The sequence below is a fragment of the Scyliorhinus torazame genome, chromosome 2 (genome assembly GCF_047496885.1).
Source record: "Scyliorhinus torazame isolate Kashiwa2021f chromosome 2, sScyTor2.1, whole genome shotgun sequence".
In the NCBI taxonomy this organism is placed as follows: Eukaryota; Metazoa; Chordata; class Chondrichthyes; order Carcharhiniformes; family Scyliorhinidae; genus Scyliorhinus; species Scyliorhinus torazame.
The window spans coordinates 136,033,662-136,045,762 of record NC_092708.1 but is presented as its reverse complement, the minus strand read 5'-3'; the positions used below and the strand labels follow the sequence as shown (position 1 = coordinate 136,045,762).

The following is a 12,101-nucleotide window of genomic DNA, read 5'->3' as shown; positions in this document are numbered from 1 at the left end:
TTTGCGTCCGTAAGACACTTCTCCACTTTACTATTCCTATTTTTGAAAATACAAAAAAGTAGATAACAGTAAAATATGCATCAGGTCAGGATAAAAAATGCATTATGTGGTTATCACGGGCGGGATTCAGCGCCCTTCCAGCTGCGTGTTTCTTGACGGCGGAAGCCAGCCGCTGTTCGCTGGTGGCGGGATTCTCTGCTCCCCCGCTGTCAATGGGAATTCCCACTGAAGCCACCCCATGTCCCCGGGAAACCTGCGGACGGAGGCGCGCTGCCGACAGGACCAGAGAATCCCATCACCAGCGAATGGCCGGAGAATTCCGGCCCATATGTATCACATTTTAGAAATGCAAGTGGAAGTTAATTCTTATTAATTGTGCAGGGGCATATCAGTTACAATATCTGCAATTCCCTGCTTAGTTCACTTCATCTTTCCGCTGGTAATGTGACAAAGATCTTGCACCTTGATACAGTACACGGATGCTACTAACTGTTGTTTCCTATGGTGGTTTAACGATATCCAATAGTGCTCCCCTCTACTTGATTTTAAAGCATATGCAATATGATATTTCATCACTGATCACTGATATTTTTGTTGCTCAGTTTCAACATCAAATTCACATGAGAACTCTTGAAAAATTTGAATAATGACAAAGTTTCTTCAAAGAGTATAGCATTAAAAGAATGAATTAAAACCAAATGTTTTGACACAAATTATATTTCTAAAAATTTGAAAATTACCTGAATAACCATTATCATCCACATCTATACCTCCAGATATGGATTGGCCAAATGCATGCAAGTTGTTACTAATCTGTTGTCCATGAATTCGCTGTAAAGGTTTGGAAATGAAATAATGAAACACCAGATTAAAATTTTCATACCACAAAGCAATTCAATTTATCGGGCGATCAACTCCATTTCCAGCCTTGCTATTTGCAATAAATTTTCCCCTCTTCAGTTACGCTAAAGGTCATCAACCACTCTTTGCTCCAATAGTCCTCCTCCCCTGCCCACCTCAGCTATCCTTCATCCACTCCATCCCATGTAGATTTCCTGGCAAAGTCATCCAGTCCTGGAATAAATCTGTCAGAAGCATTTGTTGGTGGGAAGCAGAACATCCCAGTCACAAAAGATGCACCAAGGTTTGCTAGAAATGGATAATCCCAGACAAAACCATTTGTCACCCATCTGGAATGGAGTTTAACAGACAAATAACAAGCATGCTCACTAAGGGTCAATGGCTGAGGGTCAAGCTTCTTCCCTGCTGCCATCAGACTTTTGGATGGACCTACCTCGTATTAAGTTGATATTTTCTCTACACCTTGCTATAACTGTAACATTATATTCTGCAGTCTCTCCTTCCTTCCCTATGTACGGTATGCATTGTTTGTAGAGCATGCAAGAAACAATACTTTTCACTGTATACTAATAAATGTGACAATAAATCAAATCAAAAAATGGCAATTAATGTGGAGGTTAACTCAGAGATTGTCCAACAAACTGGAGTAAACAGATTGAACAGCCTTAATTTATTTATTTTTAAATTGTGGAAATGTAATTCAGCCACTATCATGTTCTGTTTTATTGATCAAACGCTTATCTTTGCAGTTGAGGTCTACACCAAGAGTATGAAATGGCATGGTGACCAGGTTCACTTTTTTTTCTATTAGTTCATAGGACCTGGGCTTCACAGGCTGTGCCAGCATTTATTGCCTGTCCCTAATTGCCCTCGAGGGGGGCAGTTAAGAGTCAACCACATTGCTGTGGATCTGGAGTCACATGTAGGCCAGACCAGGTAAGCACAGTAAGAACAACACCAGGTTAAAGTCCAACAGGTTTGTTTCAAACACTAGCTTTCGGAGCACTACTCCTTCCTCAGTGTTTGAAACAAACGTGTTGGACTTTACTTTAACCTGGTGTTGTAAGACTTCTTACTGGGCTCACCCTAGTCCAACACCGGCATCTCCACATCATAGCGACCAGGTAAGGACAGCAGATTTCATTAGTGAACCAGATGGGTTTTTTAAACAATCGACAATGGTTTCATGGTCTTTGGAATTTTAATTCCAGATTCTTTTTATTGAATTCAAATTTCACCATCTGCAGTGGTGGGATTTGAACCTAGATCCCCAGAGGGTCTCTAGTTTACTAATCCAGTGACAATACCACCGCCTCCCCTAAGCTACCGCCTCCCCTTACCACAGATATACACAGGCTAAGTTTTGGATCAGATTAAATTTCAATCACTTACTTGGGAAAAGGTGGGCGATATCCCTTTCTCTCTGCCATTGTAGATATAAATAGCTCCCTGTTGATCATCTTCTTGGGGAGCTCCAATTGCGACATCTGTTGTGGATTTAAGCTGAATCTTGACTCGTAATCATAACCCTCTTGACTCAAATGCATGTAGGCCTATTACCTAGTTCATAAATTTCCCCCCCCTCATCACCTTTAAATAAATACTTCATGCTTCGAACACAGTGGCCGGAATTTTCTGGCCGTTCGCTGGCACGGATTCTCTGGTCCTGCTGGCAGTGCACCCCCGCCAGCAGGTTTCCCAGCAGCTGCAATGGGAATTCCCATTGACAGTGCTGAGAACAGAGAAATCCGCTGCCAGCGAACAGTGCACCACCGCCAGCGAACAGTGCACCGCCTCCGGCTACCGGGAAATACGTGGCTGGGAGACCGGAGGATCCAGTGCAAAAGTTAATTTATCATGCAACTACCACAGCATGCCAAATTTAAAAATAGGCAATGCAGCGCCATTTCGTTGGTCCAAACAAATGCAAAAAACATCCATTTTAATTAGTTTTCACATATCAAGGGAGTACATGGTGATCTTTCCTCACAATTTAGAAGTGCAATTTTATTAGTGGTACCTGTTGTACAAAGGCGACATCAGGCACAGTTTCAGATAATCACTGCTCTCTACAGGAAAAGTGACAAAGGTGTTGCCCAAAGCACTCAACACTTAAAACCTTCAACAAATGTGGAGATTCAATAAAACTTCAATTCGTTTGAACAATAATGTTTCCTGACATCAAATGTGCGATTGGTGAGATTAAAGTCTGAAAACCTGTTGCATTCATAGCTTCCAATGCAATTCAATGAGTTGATGGTTCGAATGTTACACGGTGCATGAGTAATCGTTGATTTTCAAATTTAAATTTTTTTTTTATTCTCCTCCTTTTTCACATTTTCTCCCACATTTACATCCATCAACAATAAACAATAATCAGCAAGATATGTCAGTCTCCATAATAACAACGATCCCATCTACCCACCAACCCCCAAACCTCAACCCGCATGTTTACATAAACAAATGACAAAAAGGAATCAGGGATTACCCGTAGTCACCCTTAATCTTACACAGCTCCCCCCCACCCCCCCACCCCCCACCCCCACACCCCCCACCCCCACCGCAGGTCTCCAGCTCCCCCCGTCCATTGCCTCTTGTAAAACTCCTCCTCCCAACCTCGGTTCCTTCCCCCCAACTTTCCACCCTGGCTAGACCACTCGGACCCTGTTCTGCCAGGCTCCGATGGCCGCAGCCCCTCCCCCCACCCCACTCCCGTTCACTGGCCGGCTTAAACCGGCCAGCGTGGAGGCCCCCGCCCAGGTCCCTTTCCCACTTGCCCGGCCTTAGGAAAGCCCAAAGATCCCCTTTTAGCACACAAACCCAGCATATCCACCTACACCCCAAAGAACTCTCATTTCGAGTGACAGTCCCGTCCCTTCCCTTGTCCAAATATATACAACATTGGCTCCTTTAATCTCTACACCCGCGCGCAGTGATACAAAAAAGAAGAAAATACAATCGTGAGGTTACATCGGCACATGGCCATTCCCCAATTTGTCAGTTCTGCCACAGTCCTTCTGCTTTCGCAAACTCCTCCGCTGCTTCCGCCGTTCCAAAATAAAAGTCCCTGAGCTTGTAAGTCACCCTCAGCTTCGCTGGATATACAATGCCGCACTGCACCTTGCTAATGTACAGTGCCCTCTTCACCCGGTTGAAGGCAGCCCGCCTCCTTGCCAGCTCCACCGTAAAGTCCTGGTATACACGTATACAAGCTCCAGCCCACTGCACCACCCGCTTCTGCTTGGCCCAGCTCAGGACCTTCTCCTTCATCCTGTACCTACGGAAGCACAGTGTCACTGCCCTTGGCGGCTCACTCGCCTTTGGTACAGGCCTCCACGACCGATGAGCCCGATCCAGTTCATATCAGGAGGGATCCTCCCTCTCCCCCAATAGTTTCGCCAGCATCGCGGCAAAATACTCAGTTGGCTTTGGTCCTTCAACTCCTTCGGGCAGCTCCACAATCCTCAAATTCTGTCGCCTGGATTGGTTTTCCAGGTCTTCCATTTTTCCTCGCAGATCCTTGTTAATATCCATCACCTTCCGCATCTCTTTCCCCATCAAGGCAAGTTGATCACCGTGCTGCAATAACGTCTCCTCCTCTTCCTTCAGCGCCTCCCTTTGCTCTCGTACCTCCGCCACTGCGCTCGCCACCTCCGTCCTCACCGGGGAAACCGCCTCCTCCACCAGCACACTCAAAACCTCCCTCATCTCCTTCCTCACCGTCTCCATGCATTTCGCAATCTGCGCCAACTGCTTTTCGAATTCCGCAGCCATCACCTTAGTTATTTCTTCAGCCGTAAGCAGTGTGGCCGTCCCTGGTGCTCCAGCCTCCATTTTACCTGGTGACCCCTCCACTCCCCGACGGACCTCCAGCTGTTTTTTTCCCGGCCGTTTTCTTGCTCACCCTCGACATTTTTCTTTGTTCTTTTTTTCCTCCTGTGTCTTCACTGTGCCTCCTCCGTGCCTTCTCCCTGCTTCTGCCGCCTCCGCGGACCCTGGGACCGGGCTTAAAGCCCTGAAAATGCCGTTGCCGAACGGGAGCCCCCCATTGTGCGGTCACCTCCCGCCCGCCGTCACCGGAAGTCCCATCGTTGATGTTTTAAACCATGTGTTTGTCACCATGACTAATTCACTGCTTTAATCAAAGTGGTCCATTAAAATTTAAACCTCTTTGTCCAGGGGTTAATAACATGATGGGCAGTACTTCGTATTAATGGATGTGCCGATTTAAGGTTGATTGTGCAGCTGATATGCTCAGTTGCTTAAACCTGTGGTAAAAACTGCTGGTGCTCAGATATCACAGCTTCAGTGAAGGCCCACAATTTAATTATATAGTAATGGGACTTATAATATTCTGACTTTTTTGTTCATTTTCTCTGACCTTTTATTTCTTAAACTTCAGAATTTATCTTTTGCATTTCTGCAGCCTGTACTGCCAATCTTGGTGATACTGGGTCAAATCACCACAGTCCTTCACCTCCCCACCCCCTCAATTGGAGGCGAATGACCCAACAAAGTAATAAATTGGGCCAGCACACCCCTTAATTGCATAAAACAACAGGTCTCAGAAAATGAATGGTGTGAGAGCAATAGGCAAGGAGAGGTATCAGTCATCTGAGACTGCTTGGTCAGATTTCCTTTAAGAAAGTAGCAAACGGTGCCCTACATTCCATTGTGTAGAATCCAATGTCGTTGTCAGTAAGAAGTTTTTTTTTTAAATTTAGAGTACCCAATTATCTTTTTCCAATTAAGGGGCAATTTAGCGTTGCCAATCCACCTAATCTGTACATCTTTGGATTGTGGGGGTGAAACCAACGCAGTCACAGGGAAAATGTGCAAACTCCACACGGACAACGACACAGAGCCAGGATCGAACCCGGGTCCTCAGTGCCGTGAGACAGCAGTGCTAACCACTGCTCCACCGTGCCGCCCAGTAAGAAGTTCTTAATGGAGAAGACAAAGGCTGTTGGCAATGTACCACTATGGATCATGTGAAACATTTACAACCAGTGCCAGGCCTCAATGCTGCAGCACCTTACAATACCACAGGTGGGGAAAAAACAATTTAGAAAACTTTTCAAAACGTCAAAATTTGAAATTTGCCAATTTCCTGAGGAAAATGGTTATTTAAATTTTAATTCCTTCCCATCCTGTCCCCACGACCCCCACCACAGGTCCAGTAAAACTATGCATTGGACAAACAGGCCGGAATTTTCCAGCTGGTCCCACCAACGATGATCCCCTGCCCTGGGTTCGCTAACGTGGAGGGGTGCAAATAACAGAAAGCCCCATTAACAACAGCGGGACCTTAAGATCCTGACAACAACCAATGTCAGGCTGCCTCTGACACTGTGAAACATGAGGGGGTAGGGGGGGGGGGCATAGAAAATTCCATCCATTGTATAAGTTGGCATAATTTGAGTATTGCCAAACCACAACTACCAACATGTGATTGGATTTGTGTGTGGAATCCCGCCTACCTTTTCAAATGAAATCTTTGACAGGTGAAACCTGGGATAACTCGATCTATCCCTCACCGGCCTAGATATTTGTATTTTCACATCGCCAGATGCAAGATCTTTGAGACTGCAATGTTTTACAACAATAAGCACATTATATGAATGGAAGTTGTGATTAACATGGTAAAATATCCCAAGATGTTCCTTAATGTAATCAGGTCGGATTTGGGAAGGAAACAACTTTTAAAACTACATACTCTAGTTGTCCCAAACCTGCATGTCCATCATCATTGATGTCTCCAAGATCAACGATTACATCCCCAAACCTTGCCGCGTAAGAATTCATTCCAACCAACTCCATCGCAAGCTCCTTCATCACTCCCTTTTTAAAAAAAAAAATGATTATGATGAAATCGGAGATATATTTAATATCAACACTAACTTACTTATATATTTAATATCAACAAATTCAAGAGAAATTCTTCAATCTTACCAATCCTGTATTCAAATAAACATACACCCTTCCTTCTTCTCTGACTGTGCTGTACATGGGTGCTCCCACTAACAGGTCGGAGAGGCCATCTGAATTGAGGTCTACTGCACAAACCGATGAGCCAAAGTAGGAACCCAGCTGGAAGCCGAAACAACAGTAGCAAGTGAAAACTGCATCCTTGTTCTCAGAATCACAGAATTAAATAACACCTTGTCTGTCATACTCACCATTTTACCTTTTGCCTTGAAAATTATTTTCAAAGTCTTCCCATGCTGTTCAAAAATGTAGACCTATAAAAATAATTTCAGCCATTAGGCAAAATGTGCATTTCTTTATTCCCCCCTGCCCCCCCCCAAACTATTTATTTTCTACACAATTTGTAGGAAGATATTCACACAATATTAACAAGAGTTATTGCAACCCACCAGTATTACCCATCAGCAGTACCAAAGATAGATGAAAAGAATTTATTGCTTTCCAAATCTGTAGCCACGTTTCCTATAATTCACTCCAATTTAATTCACACTAATTAGGTTTCCCCCACCCCCCCACAGCATTGAAACAACTCTAATCAAAATCACTAATTATATCCTAGTTCTGGTACTGCATTAACTAGCTTAGTCACCCGAGCAGTCTTTGGCACAGTTGATTATACCTTGCTCGTCCAACGCCTCTCCCCCATCTTCCAGCTCCATGGGATTTCCATTGCTTATTTCCACTTTCATTCATTTATAGAGCATCTGACGCAATGGCTTCTCTTTCAGCCCCTGCATCATTACCACCTGAATCCAAGGATCTGTGCTAACCTCCCACCTCTCCTCAGTTGTAAGCTGCACCTAAGAAAGACAATCTGAAGAAAAGGAATTGGCTTCCATCTGTATACCAGTGATACCCAGCACTACCGCTCCATTCTCTTTCTTGATCACTCCATCACTTCAATGCTGCCATGCCACTGATCTGACGTCCTCTTCGGGATCAGCTGCAATTCCCTCCAGTTAAACAGTGGGAAGACTGACACCACTGTCTATGGCCCACACCCACTCGCACAATCTCTCCATTATCCAATGTCATCTAACTCCAGCCACTATCTCAAACCTACTGTTTGAAAATATGGGTAAATTCTGTCTATAATATAATGGATGGCACAGTGATTAGCACTGCTACCTCACGGTGCCAGGGACCCGGGTTTAATTCTGGCTTTGGGTGACTGTCAGTGTGGAGTTTGCTCATTCTCACCGTGTCTACGTTGGTTTCCTCCGGGTGCTCCATTTTTCTCCCATACGCCAAAGATGTGCGGGTTAGGTGAATTGGCCCTGCTAATTTGCCTCTTAAGTGTCCAACGGTTAGGTGGTGTTCTGGGGATAGGGCGGGTGATTGGGCTTAGGGAGGAAGGTCTTTTGGACGGCCGGTGCAGTCTCAATGGACCGAATGGCCTCCTTCTGCACTGTAGAGACTCTGCAATTCTATACTTGAACTGTATCAAATGTGAAATTCTGGAGCAATCCAATACTAATTATTATCAATACTAATATGCAATTTCTATCAGTGTAGAGGAGAATACGGAAGAGCTGTTGAAGGCATGATGCAGGAAGGAACCTTTTTGTTTAAAAAAAATGAAAGTAAAATTCTTACTTGGCCAGTCAGTTCCTGTTGAGGTGCCCCTCCAACAATTTCTGTGCTGTTTGGGTAAGTAAAATGTCCTGCGCTAACAGCATAACCTGGGAAATGGTAAAAATATTGATATTATGTACAACGGTGTCCATCACATCAAACTACTTTTGGGTCAAATTATATGTTGATAAAATAGTGATGGACCAGAACTGAACAGTTACAGGACATAGATAACAAATGCAACGAAAGTTGGAAGAATGATGGGCATAGGAAAAATGAAGAGCAAAGGACAAATGAAGAGCATAGGAAGAATGAAGAGCAGAGGAAGATAATCAATCAAGGTCGCGCAGTTAGCAAAGCCTACCAATAAAGATGCAGCTCAACCATTCAAATTGCTCCAACAATTCAAGTAATGGCTGAAATTTTCCAGCCCCTCCAGCCGGCAGGATCTTCTGGTCCCAAAGTGAATGGAAGTTTAAACGGCCCCTGGGTATCCACTGCAGCAGGATTCATCACATGGGGCTAGAAAATCCCAATAATTCTGAACGTTCCTGAAGCTAAGTATTTACTTGCAATGGTAATGCATATAATATGCATAACCCATTAAAAAGTGAATCAATTTTAATTTTATTCAGCCACGTCTCAAGAAAAACTAATCTCACCCAATAATACAAAGTCAGTTCATTAATACAATTTGCTGCCGTCCCCAGCACTTAGGCCATGATTATTCAATGCAGTGACACTGACTGGAGTCTAGGCGAAGATGTCTTCGGCCAGCAGTCTGCCACCCCTGATCTTAAAAAGTCTTTTTAAATGCTGCAACGTCTCATCATACCCAGCTTTGTTTCGAGGCATTTCTTCCTGATTGTCAGTATTATAAACATGCGGAGACTTCCAGTGGCGGCCATGGAGTGAGTGGTCGCATATTTGGCAGCTCCCGCTCGAGGTGGTCTTTGTGGCCTTTACGTCGGTTTGTCGCAGGAATTTTGTGGGAAAAAGGTGCAGAAGGGAGAGTAGAAGAGGGTGACCCCTAGTTTATGGAAAAGCAGTCCAGGCGCACCAGGGAAAAAGCGAACCAATTGGTTGAGGTGAGTGAGGAGCGGACAACGCAAGCGGAGGTGGCGGATGGACAGGGTCTGGCCCTGCAGGCTCAGTGGTCGATGGACCAATTGGTGAGCTTCCTAAATGAGAAGTTCACCCAACAGCAGAAGGAAAGTTCCCGTACTGGCCTCCCCGAACAGGCGCCGGAATGTGGCGACTCGGGCTTTTCACAGTAACTTCATTGTGTTGCTAACTTTTGGTTGGTTCAATTGGCTCTGTTTTATAACCTTTGCTCTCGAGTCGCCAGGTATCTTTATGATACCGCCACGAGGTTCAAGTTCAAGTAATGATCAATAACTCAATACACCGATTAGTAAGATTCAAATCAAAGCACATTTATTATACACAGTAATCGCTACTCATGCACAAATTCTACTTCTAAGCTACTTCTACAACTAACAGGCCTATACTTAGCTTCGGACTGGCCCACCAGGTCAGGGGAACAAATGGCCTTTCGTTCGGGTTCGGAGTCTGCGGGATTCGAAGTTGGTACAGATTGGTAGCTAGGATCGCCTATCTCGTAGCGAGCGTTGACTTGAGACTTACTGGATATCGGCGGTAGTTGAACCGGTCACAGTCAAGGTTGGTTCGCGTTGCTGAGTGACCCGGTCAAGAAGAACGATTCGAACTTGGGGGCTTAACTTTATAGTCCCCAGGGGCTTCCTGCCTTTCGGGGCAGACCCTGTACCTGGTTTCAGGTGATTGGACATTGTTCCAATCGCTTGGTTTGATTTCTCCAATACTGGAGCGGTTCCCTGATCGATGGGCGATCTTGAGGTGTTCGTTCACCTCTTTTGTGTTGGCTCCTGCTGGCGCCGGGAAGTCTAGCTCAGCTTTGTTTGTCCCAAATGTTGCGACTGTTCCCGGGGATCGCTTATTAGTATGTAGATGGCTGCTACATTATTATGCAGATGGCTGCTTGTATCGATGCTGTCTGGGCTTTTGCAGAGTTTAATACACAGTAAACTTGCACCTGCTGGTTTCTGCCTGTGTTGGCTGAATTTCCCTGCAGCCTTTGCTGTTCTCCATTTTACATCGGGAGTTGGCCAACCCAGGTGGCTACAATTGAAGCCTACTTGTGACAATAAGCAATTATTATTATTATTATTAAAGTTCGGAGGTCCTGGCCCGGACAGTGGACTTGATCAAGGCAGTAGTTGACCGCATGGAGCCGAAACTGGCAGCCAGGGACAGGCAATCCAGAGGTTGGAGGCGCTGGCGGGGAGCTTCAGGAATAGTCCACCTCGATGGCAGCAGAGATTGGGCTGATGAGTGACCAGCAGAAGCAACTGCTGGAGAAAGTGGAGAACCTGGAGAACCGTTCTCGGAGGCAGAACATCCGGATTGTGAATCTGTCGGAGGGAATCGAAGGATCGGATGCGGGTGCGTAGGTTGGGAAGATGATGGAGAAGCTGCTCGGGGAAGGTGCGTTCGACAGGCCGTTGGAGGTGGATCGGGCCCACAGGGCACTGATGCGCAAACCCCAGGGGGGTAAGCCACCGAGGGTGATGGTGGTTCGATTGCATTGGTTCCTGGACAAGGAACGCATCAGGAGGTGGGCCAGGCAGACGAGGCGATGCACTTGGGAAGATTCGGGTGCACCAAGACCTGGGAGCAGAGCTTGCGAAGAGGAGGGCGAGCTTTAATAAGGTCATGTCGGCCCCGTACAAGAAGGCTCGTCTATGGGTGACCTATGGGGGCCGGGAGCTGTACTTTCGCTCGGTGGAAGCAGCAGCGGACTTCATGAATGCAAATGAACTAGCAGGAGAAAGAGGACCCTGAACTCTGATCGAGGAGAATCAAACTCTGCTGTGAAAAACTTTGGGTTTTTGTTGTTTGGGTTTCTTTCGTTTTTTCTGTTTCTTCAGTTCTATTTGGGGTTAGGCCAGTACACAGTGCTTTGTTGAGGGATGAGGGATGGGACCTTGGGAGGGATTGTTTGTTTGTTTTTACTTTTTGCCTTTGTTTTGACTGTTTGCACTAAGAGCGGGGGAGGGTAATCAGTGGGGAGGTGGGGTAGGATGCTAGGGACCATGGGCGGGGGCTGCCAGGCTAGCTGGGCGGGCTAGTTCACAGAAGCAAAGCTGAACTCCGATGCGGAGGGGTGGGGGGGGGGGGGAATTATATTGCTGACGGGGAGGGGATTTTCAAAGTGGAGGAGGAGGGCTGATGACAGTAGTTGCCCGAGGGTGGGCCAGGGGAGGTGTGGGACATGGGCCGTGGACTGGCCTAGGAGAGGTTATGGTTGATCGGCAGGGGAGGGGGCCAGGGTGCCCCTGACCAGGCTGGTCACGTGAAATGTTCGAGGACTGAATGCTGAATGTGCCAGTCAAAAGAGCCCGGTTTTGCGTGCACTTGAGGCAACTGAAGGCGGACGTGGCCATGCTGCAGGAGACACATCTGAAGGTGGGGGATCAATTAAGTTAAGGAAGGGATGGGTTGGACAGGTTTTCCATTCGGGGCGAGACTTTAAAATGAGGGGGGTGGCGATCTTGGTTAATAAGCGGGTGGCATTTGAGGTGGGGTGTATAGAAGCGGACCCGGGGGCATACATTCATTATGGTTAGTGGGAAGCT

General features: G+C 46.2%; 1 protein-coding gene across 2 annotated transcripts in view; it reads right to left on the bottom strand.

Annotated features, from left to right (window-relative positions):
- The window catches only part of itga4 (integrin alpha 4), a 315,916-nt gene that overhangs the window by 245,307 nt on the left and 58,508 nt on the right, over positions 1 to 12,101 (bottom strand). For both annotated transcript variants that reach the window (XM_072477536.1, XM_072477545.1), the window contains exons 7-12: positions 8,446 to 8,531; positions 7,041 to 7,103; positions 6,814 to 6,951; positions 6,594 to 6,702; positions 2,254 to 2,348; positions 741 to 831 (exon numbers count right to left, since the gene is read on the bottom strand). In XM_072477536.1, coding sequence (XP_072333637.1) covers positions 741 to 831; positions 2,254 to 2,348; positions 6,594 to 6,702; positions 6,814 to 6,951; positions 7,041 to 7,103; positions 8,446 to 8,531 — 582 coding nt within the window. The remainder of the gene's footprint in view (positions 1 to 740; positions 832 to 2,253; positions 2,349 to 6,593; positions 6,703 to 6,813; positions 6,952 to 7,040; positions 7,104 to 8,445; positions 8,532 to 12,101) is intronic.